The 26,460-nt window shown below is 42.0% G+C and overlaps 1 protein-coding gene across 1 annotated transcript in view; it reads left to right on the top strand.

Annotated features, from left to right (window-relative positions):
* The window catches only part of LETMD1 (LETM1 domain containing 1), a 223,222-nt gene extending 200,494 nt beyond the window's left edge, over positions 1-22,728 (top strand). Inside the window, exons 8-9 of the mRNA XM_044083454.1 lie at positions 6,295-6,391; positions 21,186-22,728. Coding sequence (XP_043939389.1) covers positions 6,295-6,391; positions 21,186-21,259 — 171 coding nt within the window. The 3' untranslated portion in view covers positions 21,260-22,728. The remainder of the gene's footprint in view (positions 1-6,294; positions 6,392-21,185) is intronic.
* Positions 22,729-26,460: the final 3,732 nt, after the last annotated feature.

The following is a 26,460-nucleotide window of genomic DNA, read 5'->3' as shown; positions in this document are numbered from 1 at the left end:
ACCTGAGCATCTGAGATGTCAGGGGCAGCACTCTGTTGGGATAGATATTTGCCCTTTTGGTGGGGAGAGGGGAGAAGTTTGCGCTGAAGCTGTCAGCTAGCATGATGGCAATGTCTGTGGGCTCGGTGTATTTTTGTCATTTTGGACTAATTCTGAGCATATCTGGGAATTCCCACCCAGGTTCCTAACATAACTAAAGAAAGCCTTGTGATTATCCTTAGTGTCCTGTGCAATTTTTCTCTCGAAGCTGGCCTTAGACAATTTTATGAGTGCCCGTAGTTTTTGCTAATACTGATCAGAGATGCCTTCCCTTTTGGGATTTTGCTCTATCATGTAGTAGCTTCCTCCTTCTATTGTATAGTTTGTTTATGGCTGGGGTCCACCAGACAGGACGTCTGCCTTTGGAGGATTGGGTCTTGGTTTTATTTGGGATTGCATGATCCATGCATTCCTGAAGGTGTTCATAGAATGCGTTTATAAAGGATTCTGCGGTCTGGGCCGTATTTTCCACAGGCCCGGGGGCTTTGAAGGATTTCGCCTCGGTTTTGAGGCGTGTGAAATTTGCTTTAGAGAAGTTTTTCACTGTGGTTTTCTGGGCAGGGGGTGGGGTCGGGATGTGAATATCCAGTGAGATTAGTTTATGGTCTGATTTTACCACTGAGGGATACACTTCTGGTCTGGAGCATAGTGTCCCCATGTTGGTGATAATCAGGTCCAGTATGTTTTCCCCTCTTGTGGGAGTGGTAACAAGTTGTTCCATAGCATTTGAGTTTATAAATTCTAGGAACCTTTGGGCTAGGGTGTTGGAGCTAGAGTAATGCTCCCAGTCTATGTTTGGGTAGTTGAAGTTGCCCAATATAATGGTGTTTGGAGAGACCTTCATATTTTCCAGTATTCTCAGGAAGGCCAAGTGGGGTTCCTGTGTTTGGGAGGGTGGTCTGTAGCAGGCTATAAACTGGAAGGCAGTTTTACCCACAGTTAGTTGCACATGGATAGTCTCTGATGCTTCGTGCTGTGCCACCAACCTGGAGGTGTGGGTATCTTTGACGAATATTGATACTCCCCCTCCTTTTGTGGTTCGGTCCAGGTTTTGGGGCGAAAAGCATGGTATGAGGTATAACCTGGTAGTGCTGGGGTGCTCTCGGGAGCCTTTAACCAGGTTTCTGTTACTGCACAGATATCGATGTTCTCCATGCTAAGGAGAGTTTCGAGTGCGTGCATCTTGAGGTTTAGACTTCTGGCATTGAGTAGCATTACTCTTAGTTTCTTATCCCTTGTGATACCTATGGAGGTGGGTTTGTCTTTTGAGCCTTGCCTAAAAAAGGCACTATGGGGGTAGCAAGAGCCTTTGCCAATATCCGAAAGCCCAGGGGTGACAGGTGCAAGCCGTCCCTAGCAAAGCATCGTGGCTTGTCGAGCATGTCATCCCAGGCTTACAGGCATTGGATCCCCTTTGAATGACACCAACACTTAAGCCAATTGTTGAAATTGATCATCTTGTCTTCATATTGTGGCATCATTCTTGGTGAGGGTAAGATGCTACTCAAGGTCAGGGTCATACCGGCCTGGGCTACATGCTCAGAGAGCTCCTCTGTGTCTCTTTTCATGTAGTCCAGGGAGGTACGTCTCAGGTCATTCACACCAGCATGGACAATGACTGAGTCATATTTGTACTTGCCTTGGAGTGACCTGAGTGCTTGTGTTATGTGGCGGATCCTAGCGCCCGACAGGCAGCTCACCGTGACCTTCTCCTTGTTCAGCCTGGTGCGCGGGGCGTCAGTGTGCCTGGCGATAGAGTCACCTATTACAAGTGTATCAGGTGTGTTGTTTAGCCTTAAGGGCTGTGACTGTTCGGCACACTGGCTTTGTGAGCTATGTGTTGCACGTGTTTTGTTTTGGGGTAGCGGTTGCTTGGGTGTCTGCTTTGGAGGTCTCTGCTGCTTAGGCAGATTTTTATTTAGAGCCTCCAGTATGTTTTGTTTGTTTATGTGTTTGGTTTGTTGTCGTGGTAGGTCTATGTGAGACTGGAATTGTAGTGAGTGTGGTTTCCTTCTCCTCCTGACTGGTTACGCCAGTACTGAGTTGAGAGAGCTTAGCCTCCAGTTTGGCTATATGGTTGCATCTCTCACATGTGTTGGAATTTGTTGGGAGGAGGAGAGGGTTGTCTGTGTACATGAGGCAGTTGTAACATTGCCTCAAGATTCCCAGATTCACCAGCTGGACCGGAGAGGAGATTGACAACTGACCTTTGGACATGCTAGAATAGTAATGGGAATTCCTTTATAATTGAAAAAAGGGCCAATGGGGAACAAGGTACTCAAGGGAGTTTGTGAGGGTGTAGTGCTTTTAATTTTTAGAGCTGACTTATATAATTGCTTTAGTGAGCAAGTGCCAGGTAACTTAAATGCAATGTGTTACAGGTAACTTAAATGCAAAAACGACAAACAGTAACTTTCTTTCAAGTGAAACAAGGAAATAAGTACAGTAAGCAATGCAGATATCACTAGGGATCCACAGAAGTGCTAAAAGGCCGCGTTTTAGGTGGAATTAGCGTTTCAGGGAAATAAACAAACAACAAGCATACAAATAAAGCTAGATTCAGCAAGCCTGGATCTAGTCTATGCTACAGCAAACAAGGTGTAACAATTTCAGTAAGAAACAGTTAGAATATGCAGGCACTATAAGCCTCTAACCAGAAATTCCCTGCTCAGAAGGGCAGAGTCCAGCCTCTCCTCCCACAAGAGTGCAGACCGCAATCCTTCTTAACATAAAATAACTGGCCTGAAGCCCAAGTGCTTAAACCAGAACTAATACACTTTTAGAATAACAGACACTGAGCTCTCAATTAGCAGTTCCCAACTTAGAAGGATGTAAGCTACCTGTCCTGCCACCACAGTGCAGGCCACAAACCTTCCTAATGTAAAACAACTGGTCTGAAGCCCAAGTGCTTAATCCAAAAGACTTAGAAATTATAGCTACACTTTAATCAAGTTACTACCAGCAGTAATAAATACAACTGAATACTTTAAAGAATGCCTGGATTAGTGCTCAAGTTATACAAACAAAGCTAGATTGTTAGTTGGGCTATTTTGCAGTCACCCTAAGACTAGTAGGCTTATTATTTCTTTCATTCCTGTGCCTGCAGTCACTACATCTAACACCAATATTGCAGGAGTTCTGTCAGAAAGCCCTACACGTACAATTTTATTGAGACTTTTGTCATTGTTTCATGTAAGCATATTATGAGGAACCTTGCTGCATATTAACTGTTATCAGTTAAATACATGCCTGCTGCTCTGTGATTGAAAAGCTCTGCGAAATAGTAGAACCCCTTACTAAGCTGGCCACTGTCTCCTTTTGCTTGACCAGTAGACTATACTGCATACACCAGGTATTTAGTCTCAGGAAATGACAGAAAATCTGTTTTACTTGCATCTCTTTGTTAATTGCTTTGTTATGGCTATAAACTGATTGCTCTCAGTTATAAATTGACCAGTACAGAAAATGAATTGGTTCAGCATGCCAAACTATTAGGTGTCACAATTGATGATAATCTCAAGTTAGACCTATGCATACAAAACAGTATAAGAAAAAAAAACTAGGCGTGCTGTACAGGAGTTAAAACTTCCTCACAGCAACTACCAAAATTACCCTGGCCAAAACCTGCCTCTTGTCCTCACTGTTATATGAGGCCCCAATTCTAACTAACTTACAGACCTCCCAAAGGAAAAAAAAATAGAAAGCTGCTATAACAGCATTGCCAAATTTGCCATAAACGCAACCCCTATAATTCACTGTAAAGTCCTACATTCCCTAAGATGGCCTGAACTCTCCCTCCAATATGTACAGCTTACTACAGTATGCAAAATCATCAACAATCCACTAGCTTGTCTTGCTCTTAGCCCATTCACTTTTATATGCCAAATAAACATCTCAGATCTGAAGACAAACATCTCATCACAACTTATAAACCCAACAAAGCCTAAGCCTTTACTCCTGCTCTGTGGCAAAACTGTGGAACTTCCTTCCTTTAACTATCAAAACTGCTACTAACCTGCACTCCTTCAAAATCTCTGTGATAGAATACTTCAACACAGCTTGGATTTGCTCATGTATGAGCCCAGGCTGAGATACTCTTATACCTATTTTTACCCCTACTCTTTCTATCCCCACTGTTAACTTACCCTACCCTCCTTTCCTCTCCACATACTCCCCTGAGGTTACACTCGTACCTTTTCCACATCTATTCCTACTATCTCGTCTATCACACCCTACCCTTCTGTACTCATATTATCCTACACCTTCACCAATGTAATCTGTTACCATATTTCATGACCTCTAGAGTTTTTAATAATTATGATAATCATCTATTGTGTAACCTAAAACAATGAGTAAAAAGGTCACGCAGAAAAAACAATTGGTTAAAAAACACAAAGGAAAATCTAGCAAAGCTATACTTTACACTGTGTGATAAACCTCTTGCATTAGAGACAGCATGGGATATATGCAAATTACTGTTTAAGGACATCAGGTGTTTTAGCTAAATGGAAATTCTGAATGTCAATTACTTTTTTTCTTTTCCATGTATTTATGGACAAATTCAGATCAATAAAGCCAAACACCACTAGCTGTGGACATGCATGTTTCTGCCATCTTTTGGCATCATCAGCACAGCGTAACTGGAATGCTTGGTTAACATTTGGAAACACAGGGTTATCATACCCAACTGATATCCATAAACCTTAGGGTGACTGCAAAATAGCCCAACTAACAAACTAAAACAATGAGTAAAAAACACACACAGAAAACAATTGGTTAAAAAAACACAAAGAAAAATCAATCAAAGCTAGATTTTCCACTGTCTGAGTCCTTAAACCTCTTGCATTAGAGACTATATGGGATATATGCAAATTACCATTTAAGGACATCCGGTGTTTCAGCTAAATGGCAATTCTGAATGTCCATGACTTTTTATTTTACGTATATTTATGGACAAATTCAGGCCAATAAAGCCAAACACCACTAGCAATGGACATGCATGTTTCTGCCTTCTTATGACATCATCAGCTTATCAGTTGGGTATGACAACCCTGTGTTTCCAAATGTTAGCCAAGCATTCCACTGATGCTGTGCTGATGATGCCATATGAAGGCAGAAACATGCATGTCCACAGCTAGTGGTGTTTGGCTTTATTGGCCTGAATTTGTCCATAAATAGAAGAAAAAGTCATGGACATTCAGAATTGCCATTTAGCTGAAACACCTGATGTCCTTAAATGGTAATTTACATATATCCTATGTCATCTCTAATGCAAGAGGTTTAAGGAATCACACAGTGGAAAGTCCATCATCTATTATGTAAATAATGCTGCACCTTCCCATTATCAGGCATTCCATATAATTTATGCTTGAACTCTATGATTTTATTATGTCTGTTGAATATTTATTCTGACAAACTAATGTGTAGTTTTTCAAATTTTGTGCTTAAATGTTATGACTTTATTATGTCTGTAAAGTTCTCATTCTGACAAAGTAATGTGTTGTTTTCATATTTGTGCTTGATTGTTATGGCTCACAGCAAGAGGTTCTCTGGTTTGATTCTCAGCTGGGGTGCCTTCTGTGCGAAGTCCGCTTGTCCTCCATGCATTTGCGTGGATTTCCTCCAAATACTCTGATTTCCTCCCACATCCAAAGACTGCGTTTCTCCTTGGGCCTCCGCTGAAAATAGGTTGTGTCCTAGTCTGACTTTCACTGTCAACAAATGTTAAAATAAGTTTTTCATTCTGTTAACCATATGTATCTGGAGCTCCTCTCCCTGGGCCTCCACTGAAAATGTGTACCTTATGACCCAGTCAGACTTTCCCAGTGAACAAATGCCAAATAAATAAAATTTAGATAAAACAAGTCATATATGTAAACTATGTGCCCACATAAGGATGAGTGTAACAAATCTCATACTTTGGGGGCATGAAAAAATATGTATGTAGGAGTATGGCTTAGATAAGTCGGGTGTTTGTAATATGATGATTTTGGATACATGTTCTTTGATACAGTCTAAGTTCAGTAAACTAGTGTTAAAAAGAGCACAAAATAATGTTGCAATCATCTGCATATGGTTAACTGTGTGCTGTTTTGACTGAAAATGTGGTTACTGTAGAAAAATTATTTTGCGAAGGCTCAGGACTATGTAACGTGGATGTTGAAAGGGAGATAATCATGCGCACGCACAAAAATGCCTGTATCCTGACAAATGTTAAACCTTTTAATGGTACTCACCTTGCACGCTTTTATTTAGGCTTGTTATGTCAGAGGACTGGACTCCACCCACATTGATGCAACAGAATGTAGAAACTGGCTCAAGCAGTGGCTTCAGCTCTCAACAGTATTAAAAGGTAAAAATATGACAGAAGTAAACATAAATGTATAAGTGACCTTAGCTTTAGACTGCGGTGCTAATAGGGCAAGTCCGTTCTTTAATACAAATATAGTACATCATTTTTGTGTCATACGTTATTTCAGTCAGAGCAATTTGTTGATTTTTTTATACAAGTGAAGTAGATTGGCAGGCCAGAATTGTCAAGAATATCTGTCTAAGCTTAGAACCAGGACTTAAGACATTGCATTATATTGATACTGAAAAACATTGCTAATGCTTTGAGGTTTAATCTGACTTATGCTAATACACCTCATAGAAAGAGCACAAAATAATGTTTAGTTACTATAGCTAAGAATTCTGAAGCAGTTGTCAAGATGGGGTAAAACTGGTTGTTCATTTAAACTTTCTGGTTTTTGGATACTTAAAGACAGTGAAAATGCTTTGTTACTTCTACTTCTAATTGTATCTGTATACAAGTTCCTATTCCTACTTTTGGTGGCTTTGTCCACTAAATCACTTTTAACTTTTTTCTTTCCTTGAAAACATTGTGTCCTTTCAGCTGTATTTATGTAATTTACAGCTGTTTTGCAAAGGCTGTATTGATTTAGAACAGATGCAAGCTGTGGATGAACAAACTAGAAGAATGTGCGCACAACAGAACAAACCACACATGGACACATTAATGGTGTGGCACAGAGGGATGAAGTTTGACTGCAACCCATGTGTCTGGATTGGCACAAACTTGGAGTACACTAGGTGGCCTGATTTTCCTGATGGAGACCAGGGAAACCACCTCTTATGAGCTGCGGGGAAGGGCAGAGCTACTTGGAGGGCACGCCCCTTTCAAAAGTGAGGGAACATCCAGAGTAGATAGCACATTGTACACCTCTCTGGCACCTTGCCAGATGTGCAGAGTTAGTCAGAGAGAAAATCAGAGACAAAACTCAAACGACACCTGATGGCCACCTAAATGATGGCTTCTCCCAGCTGACTGTTGACCCAGTGATTGGGAACAAATGGGACAGTTGGCCAGGACGGAACTGATAGAAGGAAAAAAAGTGAATAAACTAGATTACTAGTGCATGTAGAGAAGGCTGCAGAGGAGTCAGTGATACTGTCCATAGAAAGGAAATAGGTGATATCTGATTAAAAATAAATCCTCTTAGATAGTAGATAACAGCCACATCAAATATTTTATAAAACAAGGGTGCAAAGTCATCACTTAGCAGTTCCAAAATTTTCATTTATCATATTTTCATCAAGACAGAAAGGTCCATTAAACCAGTTTAGGCTCTGTTAAATTGTCATGAGGGATTGCTGAATTAGGGAAGTGCACCCCTGTGACCTTCCACTCCTGCCATTCTTATTGTTGTCTAATGTACAGTATAGCACTACATTATGGTAGTAATGCTGGAGCCATTTAGAATGGCCTTGTTTATCAAACGGGTTACTTAATTCAAGCAAGTTATTTGAATAGTAACAGTAGCAAATGTGTTTGTCTAGTGATTGACCCTGCAGAATATTCCTGTGGACTTCATCCAGTACCGTATATGTTGCACATCCTTTATTGGTTGTGCAGACGCCTGCATCTTATGTAAACTGTTTTTGTACTACCTGGTGTATGGCTTAACTGTGGCAAAGAGTGTGCCATGTCTGATATATCTTGTCATTACCGTGTGAAAATGTGAAATGAAGGAGAGGGTATTAGAAAAGATGGAGATATATCCAACATTTGCAGCTTGTTTAGTGGGTACACCAGTATGAATTTAAATGATAATGCTTGCTCTTTTTCCTTTTGGCATGAAAAAGGAAGTATCACCTTGAGAGATTATCTGCACCAGCCCATTTTCTGACTCAGAACTGTATTGTGGTGACCTGGAAATTTCAGCTGTATTTTGCGGATAGCAACTTTCTGTGCTATAGGGAGGCTGATGGATTGCACTCACCTGCATTCAGTGTCATGCAAGCAAGCAAGGCAACAAGAATATACAGTGTGTTAAGAGGTCGTCCACTTCATATTATATCCAAGCCACCTGTACTGACAGCTTGAGACTCAGTGCCAAGTGTCTCCTAGGGTGTTATGGAATGTAACAATCTGATGTCTGTATTGAAATCCATAGCTGGTTTCATAAGTGGGTTGTTTTATAAAAATCCTCCCTCTTATGTCTGTGCTTTGGTATGTATATTTAGCTGGTATTTCAGTTTGAGGAGGTCACATTGTTTTGTACTTATATGCAGGTATATTCCTGTTTTGGGCAGTCTGATTCTCAAGTTCACATGAAAGTGCCTTTCTCTGTATAATCAAGATAGTAGGAGTACTGTCCTGTGTGAGAAGTGATCCTGCATGTGTACTGTAAAAGTATTTTCACTTTGAGCTAGATATTGCAGTATCATTTTTATCACTTTGAATATTTGTGATATTTTGGCCTTGGAGAGGCTCACTGAAAATAAATGAGATGAGGTACAAGTTTAAGGAAGAGCAGATTCATTTTGTCTCACCATTTTAATACCAGGATTTTGTATGGATTTTTTCAAGACTTCTCTCTAAATTTTCCTTTGAATTGTGGTTAGAAAGTTTCATTAACCTTCAAATTATTTACATTTAGTTATGCTATATAAAGGAATTTCAGAGTTGCTTAGAGCCAGAGGATCAGACATTTGCCAAGCCAAAAGCTTACTAGTGGAGCTAGGGAGCAAAGGAGGAGGAAAAAGTAATAGGTTCCTTTCGGGGGGGGGGTTCTTACTGTATGCCTGAGCAACAGACCAATAAAAGGTGCACAGGGAAGCTCCTTTTGATTTAATTACAGCATTCAGTCTTCTTGGGTACACACTTGCCATCAAGTAAAGAGAGTCTGATTAACCCCAAATAAAGTTCAGCTGCCCTGGTAGGATTTTCCTGACATTTACTCAGTTGCCTGCTACAGCAAAAGCCATGGTTCGCAGAGAGCTTACAAAGCATCAAAGGGATCTCATTGTTGAAAGGTATCAGTCAGGAGAAGGGTACAAAAAAATTTCCACAGCATTGGATACACCATGGAACAGAGTGAAGACAGTTATCAAAAAGTGGAGAAAATATGGGACAACAGTGATGTTGCAAAGAACTGGACATCCCTCCAAAATTGATGAAAAGACAAGAAAACTGGTCAGGGAGGCTGCCAAGAGACCTACAGCAACACTGAAGGAGCTGCAGGAATTTCTGGCAAGTACTGGTTGTGTACTACATATGACAACAATCTCCTGTATTCTCCATATGTCTGGACTATGAGGTCGGGTTACAAGACAGAAGCCTTTTCTTACACAAAAGAACATCCAGGCCCGGCTAAAATTTGCAAAACAATACATCAAATCTCCCAAAGGCATATGGGAAAATGTGTTATGGTCTGATGAGACCAAGGTTGAACTATTTGGCCACAATTCCAAAAGGTACGTTTGGTGCAAAAACAACACTTCGAAACACCAAAAGAACACCATCCCCACAGTGAAGCATGGTGGTGGCAGTATCATGCTTTGTGGTTGCTTTTCTTCAACTGGAACTGGGGCTTTATTCAAGGTGAAGGGAATTATGAACAGTTCCAAATATCAGTCACTTTTGGCCGAAAACCTTTAGGCGTCTGCTAGAAAGCTGAAGATGATGAGGAATTTCACCTTTCAACACGACAATGACCTCAAGCATACATCCAAATCAACAAAAGAATGGCTTCATCAGAAGGAAATTAAAGTTTTGGAATGGCCCAGCCAGAGCCCAGACCTATATCCAATAGAAAATCTGTGGGGTGACCTGAAGAGGGCTGTGCAGAAGAGACACTCTTGCAATCTGACAGATGTGGAGTGCTTTTGCAAGGAAGAGTGGGCAAACATGGTCAAGTCAAGATGTGCCATGCTGATAGACTCCTACCCAAGAAGACTGAATGCTGTAATTAAATCAAAAGGTGCTTCAACAAAAGTATTAGTTTAAGGGTGTGCAAACTTATGCAACCAGCTTTTTGTATGTTTTTTATTTTTCATATTTTTCCCCTAACATATTTGTTTGTTTTTCAATTTAATTGTACAGGTTGTAGGTCACATTAAAGGTGGGAAAAGTATTGAAATGATTTATTGTGGTCTCATTTTTATATCACAAAAACCTGTAATTTTAACAAGGGTGTGTACACACACACACACATATATATATATATATATATATATATATATATATATATATATATATATATATATCAGGGATCCTTGTACTGAGGCACAATAATTTTCTACCTGGGGGGGTATGCCTCCCTAGACCACAGGAAAACTGATATTTATGAACAACAAAGCTGCTAGATAAGAATTCTAAAAAAAAGACCCTTGTACTGTAGGCAAGGTCAGTTGAGAATTCAGAGTAATCAAGCACTTATGACTTGTTTAGAAATCAAAACTTTGTTGAAATTTGTTAATGGTTTATGCATGCTTCTAGTTCCTTATCCAAGACTTCAAAAACAGTGTCATCTGAGAAATCCATGCATTCAGTCTAAAAATCCACTGGACATGATGTTTGATTTTCCTGCTACCTAATGTGTAAATAATAAATTCCTCTTGTGGACAGTTTGGCAAACTTATACATAGGAGTGATGTTACTTCCCACATACAAAGTCCAATATTTAGCAAAGAATTCTTCAGGTTATGCTTAGGGAGCCTTCCTTAATAACCTGTCAGGGCAGAGCAAATGAACTCAACAGGAAAGGTCATTTCACATCCACTTGAGGATCATAAAACCAGTTTACATGGACCTTACAGCCTTCTGTAACAATTTTCAGCCATTATATCTCCAAATCAGTAATGTGGTGTATAAACAGTCAGATTCTAACTGAGCAAAGAGGCAGTTTGGATTTGGGAGTTAGTATTATAGCTCAGCCTTCATCTCAACAGTTCATACTCCATGTGTACAGGATCAGTATACTTTAAGCAGGGAGATAATTTTGGAACACAGATGGAAATTACACTCAGATATTGCAAGATGACATACAGAAGTGAAGAGTCACAGAAGTAGACTTTCCCATAATCTCATGTGAACCACTCCTGTGAGATCTCATTTGCTGCTATTGTGAACAGCTCGATTTCTACTTGTAGCCAAGGGCTCCCTTCCATTTAAAATATTAGTAGAGTTTTTCCCCAACGGTTGAGTGTGCTTTTCAAGGTTATTTCTAGTTTGGTCTGTACTGGTTACATTTTACTGAAATATATATTTTTTCCCTTTATAGTGCCTTACTTTGTGGCACTAAGGCAGTGTGCCTAGCTTCTTTGAGAGTAGTATAGCATATTAATAGTGTGCAGGTTTCTGTTTTTTTTTTTTCTTTTCTCTTTCAGTTGTGGGTAAAATTTTCAAAAAGTACAGCAAGTGTGGATATAACCTTTGATTGAATGCTCAATTTGTAAAGGATTTAGACCCAGATCTTTGGCAGATAGGAAGAACAATTTAAGGTACTGCATTCTTCAGAAGCTTCTGACAAGAGAAAAGCAAGGAAAAAGATAGGGAGAAGTGTCTAAGAAATGGAAGGTGTATAAGCTGGGACCAGCTTCTTCCCCTAAAGATACTGAGAAAGAAACAATACCCTTCCTCACCTCCAAAACTGAAATCTTCAGTAATAGAAATAAATCAGGGACAAGTTCCCTCCTCTTAATCAGACAGCAGATATTCTTCAGCACAAGAGCTCTCTCATTTCATGGTTTCCAAACTATTTTCTACGAGTTCTTTTATGTATGAAGTAGATTGGGAGCTGATGAGACCCTTTCTGAAGACTGGTATCATCCCATCCCCTGTGTTTCTACGGGAAAACAGGTTGGTTCCCGTCACTAATTTTAGCTGGTACCCCAGTGCCAGTTCACACATTAGCAGTTTTGCAACTGACTACCCATCTGGATTCTGTCAGTTCAACGCCTGTGGCTATCTCAACATCGGCTCTGGCACTGTCCATCCAACTCACATTCTACTCCAGTATAGTCCTTGTTGACAACTCATTTGAAGGCATTCTTTTTGTCGAAGTTTCTGGTATTCGAGCCTTCTACTATAGTCTCTGCTTCAAGGCCTTCTGAAACCTCTGAGTCAGTCCTTTCTTTGCCACTGCTCACTTCTGCTTTAGTATGAAAGGAAACTATCCTGAAAAATATTCTCTCATTGCAGACAGATCCTGTCTCTGCCTTTGAGGCAATGGAGAGGACGATAGCCTCCTTCTCTAGGGTAGTGAGTAGTGATGGGAGTGCCATCAGAACTGGTACCACTCCATGAGACTGTTCTATCAATGCTTCATTCCAAGTGCATACTGAATCTTCTGGTGACTCCATCCAGTCACTACCAGCAATTCCCCAAGAAGAGACTGTAAGAGGAATCATTGACTCTCCTTCAGAGTCTAATATATATGACACTGACATGGATGATCCCCTCTTGAAGGCGTCACTGTTCAAGTCCATGAATTGATGAGGAAAAAAGGACCTTAGCTATCAGAACCCCCTATCAAGAGGAGGAAATGGTTTTCGAAGTATATGGCTGTGCAACCCCTACCTCTTGGGTGGTCACTCCTGCAGACAGTCTGATACATTTAGTCAGCAGGAGGATATAACAGGAACCAGGCACAACCAAAGCCATTCCCTGTAAGCCAGATGAAATCGAACACCCACTTAAAGATAGGCAGGATCCACACACATTTGGTCCCACTGTAAGGGAAAAATTGATGAGTTGTGAACAGGATGGGAAGATACTGTCTGCCATGGGACTAAAATTTGAGAACCCTCAGAGATCCTTCAGTAAGAATCAGAAGGGTCCCAAATCCCTGTGGTTCAAAAAAATCCCAGTGTCAAACCTTTGATTTTCTCTCAAACATGGGAAGCCATGGCAGAGACAGCCCCTTAGTGGACACTGTAAACATAGTTGAAGGGGTCTGCAGAATCAGGAGTACAAGGAATGCTTCCCCTTAAGGCAAAAACAACACCCTTGAAGACTTGGCGGACTGTCCATCTCTGGAGGCAGTCAGGGAGCATTATCTCAACACTACCATGTGGCTGGCCATCAAACCTGTCATCTGGGTCTGAAAGATCATATCCAGAGGCTATATCATACAATTGTCCCAGATTCCACCAAAACAGTATTTACCATTACCAGATGCAGGTGAAGATTCAAGAGATCAGCATCCACCTTCAAAAAAAGATCTAGCCAGGAGGTTTAGGCTGCAGGGTTTCCAGGCATTTCCATACCTCAATGATTGGCTTCTCACTGCCTCCACAAGGCATATTTTGTCAGGGCCAGGAATTCCTTAATCCAGTTGTGTCTTTCATTTGCAATCACTGTAAACTATCAAAAAAAAATCCAGCCTTCAGACAGTTTATAGGATGTTAGTTGAACACAGTGTGTCAGACTGCAAGATGTCAAGCTCTCAGTGTCTGTCATTCATACTCAAGCCAATCTCTTACTCTCTCACAGGAAATCTCTGGCTTCCCTGGTTTTCAAACTCTAAGTTACATGGCTGGAGCATTCTGCGTATTCCCCCTGGTGAGGTAACATATGTGGATCCTCCAGTGGACACTAGCCATGCAATGGCTCTCCTTGACCAGGTCTATGTATTTTCCCAACATGTTGATGGAAATCTGTCAGTGAATTCAAGTGATGGTTGGAGTCTCCCATAGTGTCATTTGTTCTTCCTCCATGCAGGGCACTGTCCCAACGGATGCCTGCATTCTCAGTTGGGGGTGGGTGGCACTTTGAAGGGAAGACAGTCCAAGGGACTTGATCCATTGAGGCCAATCTTCATATCATTGTCTTGAAGAGGAGAGCAGTCTTCTGTGCATTGCAGGCTTTTTTCCCCAAGGGTGTGACTTCAGTACAGCAGACAATATGTTGGTAGCTTGATATCTGAACAAACAGGGGGGAACCAGGGTCTTACCCTTTAAATCGGAAGGCTGTGAGGGTTTGACAATGGGTGATTTCATTTCAACGGTTTCTGGTAGCAATGCACATGAACAATAACATCCTTATTCCTCATGAGTGTTCCCTAAATTTGAGAGGGCTTGGGGCACTGTGTTGTAATCTTTTTGCTTCCCTATCCAACACCAAGTGCAGCAGTTATTACACTGTACTCATTCCACAGCGATAGCCACCCAGCGTCTCCTGTATTGTTATTCTTAATCTCCTCTGATAGTAAAGTTTCTCTAGAAGGCTGCCTGTTGCAGAGCGACTGATCCTCATTGATCCCATTTATCCACATCAGGTGTGGTTCCCTTGTCTGTGACCTCTTCGGAGGTACCCTCCTTTGATGCTAGATCCTGTTCCAGATCTGATCTCTCACCTGGGTGATCTTGAACCCGTCCAACCTCCAGACTCTAACTGCATGGTTTCTCCAATTCTCTTGATGGCCAGAGATTCCAGGCTGTCTTCTTCCCAGGAGTTTTATATATATATATATATATATATATATATATATATATATATATATATATGTATTACACACACACACACACACACACACACACACACACACACACACACACACACACACACCACACACACAGTCTACACTAGCAAGTGGAGATGCTTCACTTCTTGGGCGCCTTCTAAAGGTCTGGTTCTTAGATATTTGGAGGCTGTTCTTGATTCCTTGCTGATGGATTTCATTTGGGATCTAGAAATTCCACTATTAAAGAGCAGTTAGCTGCCATTTCCAACTTACATTAGCAGTGATAATATGCCTTTATCGGCACTGAAGATTTAAAAGACCTTTCTCAAAGGAACTTTCTTATTGAGACCCCTGTCCAGGACCCTGTCCCTCCTTGGGATTTAAATTTTAATGCTTCACATTCTTGCTGGACCTTCTGAGCCTACAGTAACGGTTTCCTTGAAGTTGCTGTCTTGGAAGACTTTTCCTGGTACCTGTTACTTTGACCAGGCATGTGTCAAAGATGCCAGCTTTATCCTCTGTGCCTCCATATCTGGTCTTTCACAAAGATAGGGTCTCTCTCAGAACAGATCCTTCTTTTCTGCCTAAACTGGCATCAGAAACCACCTTGAATCAGGCGTTCCGCTTACCAGCATTTTCACTCAATTTTTCTAACAAAGGAGAATATTTACTGCATTGTCTTAATGTTCACAGAAAACTAAGGTTTAATTTACACAGAACCAAGTCCTTCAGGGAGTCTAAACAGCTGTTTATTTCATTTTTAGAGGCCTGCTTGGGGAAGCCAGTTTAAGTCCACCTTATCCGAGTGTCTTATTGCATTTCTTTAGAATATAGTTTGAAAGGAAAAACTTTACCTTGCAAACCGAAGTGTCACTGTGCTAAAGCTGTGGCTACCTCCACAGCTTTCTCCTCCAGCGCTGCTGTTGATGACATTTGTGCTGCCGCTACTTGGGTCAGTCCACATACCTTTGTGTCGGTCTACAAGTTGGGTATTCACTTGAGGTCTAGAGCTTCCTGTGGTTCCACCACATTGTGGAATGTGTTTTCATAGACCTCCATGGGGTGAAAACGTGGTTGGGGACTCTGTCTCACAGGCTTGAACCCAGATGGAAAAGAACATCGGATGTGAACGTTATGTACATACCATAACAATAGATAGGTGGTGTCTGTTTTTCTGATTCAACCATCCCTTCCTCCTTGACCCCTCCTGTATTACTTCTACCAGACATTGGACAACAGCATTGTTGAGGCATTTCTCTCCTTCTCCTTGGTTTGTGATCTTAAAGTTAATAGTTGGACTTTTTGTAGAGGAGCAAAACTATATGATGCAACTCTGAGGAGAGCAAGGTACTCTGGGTAGAGGAGGCAGAGCTTGGGAGCCGAAGTCTTTGGAAATGGATGGTCTCAAATCAGAGTCAAATAAGATAGTCCACAGGTTGAATTGGACAGAAACAAACAAACACAGATCTATCATTATGGTAAGTACCTAACTTTCATTTTCCCTAATTCCAGTACTTTCCTTTTCCTTTCTTAAAGTGCAGTGAACATTCTGTCCACTTCTCAGAAACAATACACTCAAATTTCTATAAAAGTTAATGGAAACATTTTGCTGTGTTTGGGCTCCAATAAAGGTCTTAATCTACATTCCAGTTCTGCTACGGATGACATGCAGTTCCTGTCCTCATTATTTGACACAGGAAATAGCAGCTAATTATACCTTGATAACTGAGTAGCTATCTCTAAATTATTGTCCTGGTTACCAAAACAGTACCCTGGCCTCCCAAACTGTGCAGGGTTTTTCTTATAGGTTCATAGGCAGGTACTAGGCTATCTGCCCGAAGGCATTTATAAGCCTAGCCAGTATGTGTTGGCTTTCACCACCCCCTTAGATTAGTTCCCTGTGCCTCTGTCCAGCAGAGCCACTGAAGTGACCCCCGGGATAAACTTTCTGTTTCCCATCCACTCGTCAAGGTTTCTTTTGAAGAGTGTTAGCGAGGAGCTCTGCCTAATGTAGATTGGAATCTTGTTCCAAAGCATGGGAAGTCTCTGGGACAGGAATCTATCCCTCCAGCATGTCCTATTTATTGTTGTGGTGAGGTTTAGATCCCTAGAGTGTGTGGCTCGAGGGGATAAGGTTTTCTTTAGGTGGAGCATGTCCATCAATTCTGGGTTGGATATGGCCTTGTACGTCAGGCAGAGATCACCTCTGAGTAGGCGGTATGCAACCAAGTACAGCTGGAGTTTCTTCAGTTGAGCTGCATAGGGCATCTGTTTGAGGCCAGTGATCCTCTTGGTGAGGTACTTCTGTGGTCTTTCCAGCTGTTGCAGGTGTCTTATAAGGTACATCTCAAATGGGGCGTTGTACTCTATGACGGGTCTGATGAGTGATGAGTAGAGGGGCACAATGACCTCTTTTGATCTGGATGAGAACCCTTTTGTGATTAGGTGGGCCACGTAGAAGGATTTTCTAACCACTTTGGCAATGTGATTATCAAAGGAGAGATTACTATCTACTTGGGTCCCCAGATCCCTTATTACGTCTTCCGTATTTAGGGGACTACCACCTATTTCGTAGTTTGTGGGTACTTTGTTTTTTCCAAAGGGGATGACTATGCACTTTTTGGCATTTAGCTTGAGGCCATGATTTTGATACCAGGTATCCGTCTCAGTGAGACCCTTTTGGTGGATGTCTGCGTCAGCCGGAGAGTCAATTATAGCCCCTAGTTTGCAGTCGTCTGCGAACTTGGTCAGCCATAGTCCTCCTGTGCTTGCCTGTACCTCTGAGAAGTATATGCCGGACAGGAGGGTCCTAGGACTGAGCCCTGGGGAACGCCATTTGTAACCGGTTTAGAGTCGGACCTAGCTCCCGTAACTCTCACCATGTGGGTTCTGTCCATGAGCCAGTTGGCAACCCATCTTGTGACATAGGGGTTTATGTTCAGGCTGATGAGCTTGTCTATAATACCAGAATGGGGAATGGTGTCGAAGGCCTTTGCAAGGTCTAGGTAGGCTGGTGTACCACCTTTCCCTCATCTATAGCCTTGGTAACTGTCTCAAAGAAATCCACCAGGTTTAGGAGGCATGATCTGCCCTTAACAAAGCCGAACTGGGTAGGGTCTAGTATTTGGAGGTTCCCATTGTCTCTGTTAATGAATTCCATGATGATGCGCTCCATAGCCTTGCAGACCAAGCTAGTCAGGCTTATAGGGCGAAAGTTCCCGGGGTCTGTTGTGGCTCCACCTTTTGTGGAGTGGAATAAACGTTGCTGTGCGCCACTCTATGGGTACTTAGCCTGTGGAGAGGCTGAGTTTGAACAGTGTGTTTAGGTGAGGGGGTTAGTTCGTCTTTGAGCTCGTGTAGGACACAGCCTGGGGCACCGTCCGGTCCCATTGATACTGTGTTTTGGGCTTTGGAGAGGGCTGTTTTAACCTGAGTGTCTGTGATTTCAGGGAATCTACATTCTTCTGATATGGTTATGGGCCCTTTTGGGGGTGAGAGTGGGGTGAAGTTTGCGCTAAACCTGTCTGCCAGGATGTTGGCGATATTGGTCGGTTCAGTGTATTTTGTGCCATTCTGCACTAACTCTGAGCAGATCTGAGCACTGCCACTTAGATTCTTGACATAGCTAAAGAATGCCTTGTGGTTATCCTTGGCAATTTTTCTTTCGAAGCTCGCCTTGAATGATTTTATGAGGGATCGTAGTTTCTTGCTGATACTGATCAGGGATGTCTTCCCTTTTTGGGATTTTACTCTTTTCTGTACTAGTTTCCTCTTTCTATTGTATAGCTTGTTTATGGCAGGAGTCCACCAGACTGGTTTCCTTTCCTTGGAGGAGTGAGTCTTGGTTTTGCTTGGGATGGCACGATCCATGCATTCTTGTAGGTGCCCGTAGAATGCATTAGTAAAGGATTTTGCAGCTTGGACAGCGTTATCCTTCAGCATGGGGGCTTTGAAACTTTCCACCTCGGTCTTAAGCAACATGAAGTTTACTTTTGAAAAGTTTTTCACGGTGGTTTCTTGTTCGGGGGTGGGGGCAGATTGTGGATATCCAAAGTGATTTGTTTATGGTCAAATCTAACCAGCGAGGGGTTGACCTCCGGTGTGGAACACCGGTCGCCCATGTTTGTGATGACCAGGTCCAATATGTTGTCCCCTCTGGTGGGAGTGTTGACCAGTTGAACCAGGGCATTTGAGTTTATAAATTGTAGGAAATGTTGGGCAAAGGAGTTAGTACTTGAGTAGTACTCCCAGTTTAATGTTTGGGTAATTGAAATCACCCAATATTAGTGTGTTTGGTAGGACCTTTATGTTTCCCAGTGTTTCCAGAAACGTGGAATGGGGGGGGGTCCTGTGACATGGTGGGTGATCTGTAGCAAACTACAATTTGAATTGCAGTTTTGCCCGTTGTTAGTTGCACGTTGATGATCTTTGAAGCATCGTGTTGTGCCACTAACCTGGAGGTGTAGATATCCTTGATAAATATGGATACGCCCCCACCTTTTGTACTTCAGTTTGGGTTCTGTGGCCGAAATGTATGGTATGAGTTGTAGCCTGGTAGTGCTGGGGTGCCCTCTGGATCCTTAAACCAGGTTTCTGTTACTGCACATATATCGATTTTCTCCATACTGAGGAGTGCCTCGAGTGCATGCATTTTGAGGTTTAGACTTCTGGCATTGAGTAGCATTACCCTCAGTTTTTTGTTACTTGTGCTATTTACGGCAGTGGGTTTGTCTTTTGAGCCTTGCCTAAAAAAAGGCACTATGGGGGTGGCAAGAGCCTTGGCCAGTATTCGAAAACCTAAGGGTGACAAGTGCAAGCAGTCTCTAGCAAAGCAATGTGGCTTGTCGAGCATGTCATCCCAGGCGGACAGACACTGGATCCCCTTTGAATGACACCAGAAGCTTAGCCAATTGTTGAAATCGAGAATTTTTTCTTAAAGGAGTATTCCTTTTTTGCCCCACAGTTAAAGATCCTTCTCCTCCTTGGGATTTAAATTTAGTTCTGGAAGCAGTAACAAGACCATCAGTTGAACTAGCACTCCCTGCAGACCAGAAGTTTGTCTTATAAAACAAACAAAACAAAAACTTTTAATGGCTATCACATCACCTAGACAAATTTCAGCACTTCATGTTTTAACCATCACTGCCCCATATTTTGTCTTTCACAATGAAAGACACCTTAAGAGCTACCCCAATATTCATTCCTAAAGTGGCTTCAGAAAATAGTCTTAGCCTCTCTATTAGCCTTCCAGTGTTGTTTCCAAATTATTCCAGCAAGAGAATTTACTATACACTTTAGACATCCAGGCAACTCAAAGTCCTTCTTCACAGAACCAAGACCTTCAGAAAGGGTATCCAGTTCATATCTCTCAACTGTCCAGAATTTTGTAGAATGTCCAGATTTTTGGTCTGTCTCTCGTCAAATGTGTGGTTTGCTAGCAAATTGTTGAGGAATTTGAAAAATTATTTTGAAAGCTGCCACAGGGTTTACTGTCCAAAACTTAAAACACTACAAGTTGGAAGCGCAGTTTAGTAATGGGGCATATTTTAGTATTGTTATGCTATAGGGTTCCTGTAATTGTCCAACTGTCTCGGGTGTCTATATAACCAAGCATGATTTACTGATAGTTGTCTTCCCTAAAGAAGATATAGTTGTGTGTGCAGTATTTACTTATAACAGTAGGTCTTGGATTAGTCACTCTAACATTAAAGCTGCTCTCCCTGTATCCCTCCAAGAATATTAGAGTTTCTCTGTAATAGTTTATTAGGTTATTAGGCTATTGCATTTTTTATGCTAACACATCCTTTTGAGGACCACTAGAGTCTCAAAAGATCTTGGGCTGTTAGCAGTACATGCAGTGCCTCAGCCAGCATCTAAGGTTCCTGAGAATGATCATGCAACACCAGCATAAGGTAGGTAAACCCAGCTGTTATGATTTACTGTTGAGTGGCCTCTCCCTGAAGATCTGGTGTTATGGTAGTGTGCTTTGTGTGTATTTATATATATTTTTGTCTTCCCAGTTTGTCCCTCAAAATGTATTGCAGAGCCCAGCATATTAACCATAGTTTCCAAATGTGTTTGATATATAGACAGAATAATAAAGTGTTTAAACATTGCAAGTGACACTGAACTGTATAGGGGACCAGTCAAGCACTGAAAAGAACAATATATGAGATGCATAGTGAATTTTACAGAATGTGAAGAATCAGACAGACAACCTAGGTGAATTATGAGGACTGAAATGATGCTACAAGTTTGAGAGCTGAGAATACTGTAGTGTTGCATACAAAGGACAGAGTAGTACAGAGGATTATTCTACCTAGGCAAAATTATTGTAGTAAAATATTCTTGAAGTTGCAGTGTAACTAATTCTAATCATCCTCTTTACAATTTCAGACTCTGAGGCCTCTCTGTTATTGCACAGTATGGTATTACTTTCAACAAATTACCTCCGGTCTGCCAAAGAGTGATTCAGGGAGTATCTTGAAAGGGACATGCTCAAATAACATTCCTGTGGTTAAGTCAAAGGGGTAAAGAACTGCTATGTGAAAGACATTTGAAACGCTGGAATGCCAACCAGTTATAGCTGTGCAAGCCTGTATGTTACACCAAACACATTTTTGAAGAATTGGAAGAAGTCGGTCTATGAGCTTGTAGAACAGGTCACCTCATTGTTTTTGTTTATAAAGCTACAAGAAAACTGTGGAAGTTTATTTTCAGCAGCTTTAAGGGACAAAATTAATGACTAAGCAATGTGCTGATAGCAAAAGGCACTTGGGTCCTGCAGGCAGTTGCCACTGCCATGCAGTAGTCCGGGGTACAGTGACCTTGTCTGAAGTACAAGAGAAGACTCGAGTCCTTGTTTTCATAAGGAGGAAAATACAGGTTTCACTTGTCTGTCTTTCAAGTCTGAGATGCTGGGAGAAACTAAACATCTTGTGGTACAATTAGAAATATCTTTGATGACCATAGGTACCTGCTGATACAGTTTTTGTGTGCCAAGTTTCATTAGCTTGACAACTTAACTTGCTCTATCTTTGTTCATTACACTGTGTCACAAAATCTGAAATGGAATTCTAGCACTTTGATTACTAACAAGTGGGAACACATTAATGGAAAAATGCACTTCCAGTTCTACAGTTTTAAGCACATGAGATGTTATACAGGTCTTTTTAAAAAAACGCTGCAGTTATTTAAAAGTTAAAAACTTTATTGTGTAATTGTCTGTTTCTTACTGAAGATAAAAAGCATAAGGAAAAACCCTGAAACAAAATCTGCATTATCACTAGCCTGCTTTTATTTTTTCCTATCCTTAACCTACTTGAAGGTCTAAATTAATCCAGGAATAAGTAATGTAGAACTGCTTAGAGCCTCAAGTCTGACTGAGACCCACCCTGAACTTAAAAGTAGCAATTTCCCCATTTTTCTTTGTTAACTTCCAGTCTCTAGTGACATCCTCAGAGCCTTTCCCAACCACAATGTACCTGGAGCATGTGAAGTGTATTATGTTGGAATGGAGAGTGACCTTTCCTCACTATAAAGGTACATGATCTCTCACTCCACAGGGATAGAGAGAAGTGTTTCTTGGTGTTGGGAGTGTTTTCATCTATCCTACACTGGTCCTCTTTCCCATCATCTTTCAGCATGATGTGCTGTGATAGGAAGTGGGAGTGGGTGAATTTCTTTGGCTATCCCTGCAAGTCTCTCTCTTGTAAAAGCTTGGCTTGCTGAACAGTGTTTTACTAGTGTCTGCTAAAGTTTCTTAGTAAACCTTTCTGATTGTCATTTGATTCTCACCTTCCACTGTCTCTTTGAGCTTTCCTGGCTTGCTTTTTTTGCACTGGTTCCATATGTAAGTAAGAACTTCATAGATTCATAGGTTCATACTAGGCTATCTGCCCTAGGGCATTTATAAGCCTAGCCAGAGTATGTTTGGCTTTCGCCACCCATTTTAAATTAATTTTGCTATGCCCTTTTTCGAGGTTAGTATACTGTGCCTCTGTCTAACAGTGACACAGAAGTGATACCCGGGGTAAACCTACGATCTCCCATCCACTCATCAAGATTCCTCTTGAAGAGGGTCAATGAGGGACTCTGCCTAACCTGGACTGGGATTTTATTCCAGAGTGAAGGGAGCCTCTGGGTTATGAATCTGTCCCTCCAGCATGTCCTATTTATTTCAGTGCTGAGGTTCAAGTCTCTCGAGCGTGTAGCTCGATGGGATTTGGATTTTTTGAGATGCAGCATGTCCCTTAATTCGGGTTGGACATGGCTTTATACGTCAGGCACAGGTCGCCTCTGAGCAGACGGTATGCCACTGAGTAGAGCTGGAGTTTCTTTAACCGGGCAGCATATGGTATCTGTTTGAGCCCTTTGATCCTCTTGGTGAGGTACTTTTGGGGTCTTTCCAGTTGCTGCAGGTGTTTGGTAAGGTACATCCCAAAAGGGGCATTGTACTCGATTATGGGCCTGATGAGGAATGAATAAAGAGGCACAATGACCTCCCCTAATCTAGATGTGAATCCCTTCATGATTAGGTGGGCTATATAAAATGTTTTTCTAACCACTTTGGCCACGTGGTTGTCAAATGAGAGATTGCTATCAACTTGGGTCCCCAGGTCCCTAATTACTTCTTCTGTACTTAATGGATTACCACCTATGTGGTAATTTGTGGGCACTTTGTTTTTGCCAAAGGGGATGACTATACACTTTTTGGCGTTTAGCTTGAGGCCATGGCTCTGGCACCAGTTGTCTGTTTCTATGAGGCCCTTTTGGAGGATGCTTGTGTCGGCTGGAGAGTTGATTATGGTGCCCAGTTTGCAGTCATCTGCGAACTTGGTCAGCCACAGTCCTTCTGTGTTGGCCTGTACCTTCGAGAAATATATACCGAACAAGAGAGGTCCCAGGACTGAGCCTTGTGGGACGCCACTTGTAACTGGTTTGGAGTCCGACATGGCTCCAGCAATTCTAACCATGTGGGTTCTGTCCTTGAGCCAGTTTGTACCCATCTAGTGACATACGGGTTTATATTTAAGCTGGTGAGCTTATCTATAATGCCCAAGTGGGGTATTGTATCGAAGGCTTTTGCGAGGTCCAGGTAGGCTGTGTGGACCATCTTCCCTTCGTCAATGGCCTTGGTGACTGTTTCAAAGAAGTCGACCAGGTTTAAGAGGCAGGATCTGCCCTTAACAAAGCCGAACTGGGTAGGATCCAGTGTCTGTAGGTCCCCAATATCTTTATTTATGAGGTCCATGATGATCCTTTCCATAACTTTGCAGACCAAGCTAGTCAGGCTTATGGGGCGATAGTTTCCAGGGTCCGTTGAGGCACCACCTTTGTGGAGAGGGACCACTGTTGTTATACGCCACTTTTTGGGTACATATCCTGTAGTAAGGCTGAGATTGAACAGTAGTTTTATGTTTGGGTTTAGCTCAGTCCCATTGATGCTGTGTTTTTTGCTTTGGAGAGGGCGGCTCTTACCTGAGCATCTGAGATGTCAGGGGGGCAGCACTCTGCTGGGATAGATATTTGCCCTTTGGTGGGAGTTTGCGCTGAACCTGTCAGCTAGGATGTTGGCAATGTCTGTGGGTTTGGTGTATTTTTTGTCATTTTGGACTAATTCTGAGCATATCTGAGAATTCCACCCAGGTTCCTAACATAACTAAAGAAAGCCTTGTGATTATCCTTAGTGTCCTGTGCAATTTTTCTCTCGAAGCTGGCCTTAGACGATTTTATGAGTGCCCTTAGTTTTTGCTAATACTGATCAGAGATGCCTTCTCTTTTGGGATTTTGCTCTATCATGTAGTAGCTTCCTCCTTCTATTGTATAGTTTGTTTATGGCTGAGGTCCACCAGACAGGACGTCTGCCTTTGGAGGATTGGGTCTTGGTTTTATTTGGGATTGCATGATCCATGCATTCCTGAAGGTGTTCATAGAATGCGTTTATAAAGGATTCTGCGGTCTGGGCCAGATTTTCCACAGGCCGGGGCTTTGAAGGATTCCACCTCGGTTTTGAGGAGTGTGAAATTTGCTTTAGAGAAGTTTTTCACTGTGGTTTTCTGGGCAGGGGGTGGGGTCAGGATGTGAATATCCAGTGAGATCAGTTTATGGTCTGATCTTACCAGTGAGGGATACACTTCTGGTCTGGAGCATAGAGTCCCCATGTTGGTGATGATCAGGTCCAGTATGTTTTCCCCTCTTATGGGAGTGGTAACAAGTTGTTCCATAGCATTTGAGTTTATGAATTCTAGGAACCTTTGGGCTAGGGTGTTGGAGCTAGAGTAATGCTCCCAGTCTATGTTTGGGTAGTTGAAGTCGCCCAATATAATGGTGTTTGGAGAGACCTTCATATTTTCCAGTGTTGTCAGGAAGGCCGAGTGGGGTTCCTGTGTTTGGGAGGGTGGTCTGTAGCAGGCTATAAACTGGAAGGCAGTTTTACCCACTGTTAGTTGCACATGGATAGTCTCTGATGCTTCGTGCTTTGCCACCAACCTGGAGGTGTGGGTATCTTTGATGAATATCGATACTCCCCCTCTTTTTGTGGTTTGGTCCAAGTTTGGGGGCCGAAAAGCATGGTATGAGGTATAACCTGGTAGTGCTGGGGTGCTCTCGGGAGCCCTGAACCAGGTTTCTGTTACTGCACAGATATCGATGTTCTCCATGCTAAGGAGAGTTTCAAGTGCAGGTTTAGACTTCTGGCGTTGAGTAGCATTACTCTTAGTTTCTTATCCCTTGTGATACCTATGGAGGTGGGTTTGTCTTTTGAGCCTTGCCTAAAAAAGGCACTATGGGGGTAGCAAGAGCCTTTGCCAATATCCGAAAGCCCAGGGGTGACAGGTGCAAGCCGTCCCTAGCGAAGCATCGTGGCTTGTCGAGCATATCGTCCCAGGCTGACAGGCATTGGATCCCCTTTGAATGACACCAGTACTTAAGCCAGTTGTTGAAATTGATCATCTTGTCTTCATATTGTGGCATCATTCTTGGTGAGGGTAAGATGCTACTCAAGGTCAGGGTCATACCGGCCTGGGCTACATGCTCAGAGAGCTCCTCTATATCTCTTTTCATGTAGTCCAGGGAGGTACGTCTCAGGTCATTCACACCAGCATGGACGGAGTTGAGAATCCACTGTTTGTCAAACTGTATCCCTGAGGTTTTTAAGGATCACTTCTTATTTTGAGGTACAGCAAAGTGCAAAAGTATGAAGTAGACATAGCATACACTTATTGTAGTGACATCTAAAATTGTATACATCTGCTTTATTTCTGTACTTACTGCAGAATTAGATGACCCTTGAAGAAGAGACCTTGTCAGTTAGGTATTACATGTAAAATATCTTGCTTTGTAAATAAACAGGAATGTTGTAGCATTTAGCCACAACAGCTTGTTCTGTTTATGCAGTGCCTTGCAACTGTATGCAGAACACTTGCAAGAACTCTACTTAAGCCAGTCAGCTTACAAAGTGTCAGGATACCTTCCATGCACCTAAACTGTCAGGCAGCTCAAAATGAGCTAGAATACAAGTTTGGGCACAAAGCCCTTCAGAGCTTTCTTGCCAACATAGAAATTCAAAAAGCTATTTTGTGATAGCTTTTCTTGTAATTGCCTTTTAGAAAAACTGATCAGATAAATCAGATAGACTACACATTTCCAGGTTTGCAAAATTATAGTTATC

Source organism: Protopterus annectens, chromosome 9.part0, assembly GCF_019279795.1.
Source record: "Protopterus annectens isolate FY-2018-M chromosome 9.part0, PAN1.0, whole genome shotgun sequence".
NCBI lineage: Eukaryota > Metazoa > Chordata > Ceratodontiformes > Protopteridae > Protopterus > Protopterus annectens.
This window is presented reverse-complemented; position numbering and strand designations above follow the sequence as displayed.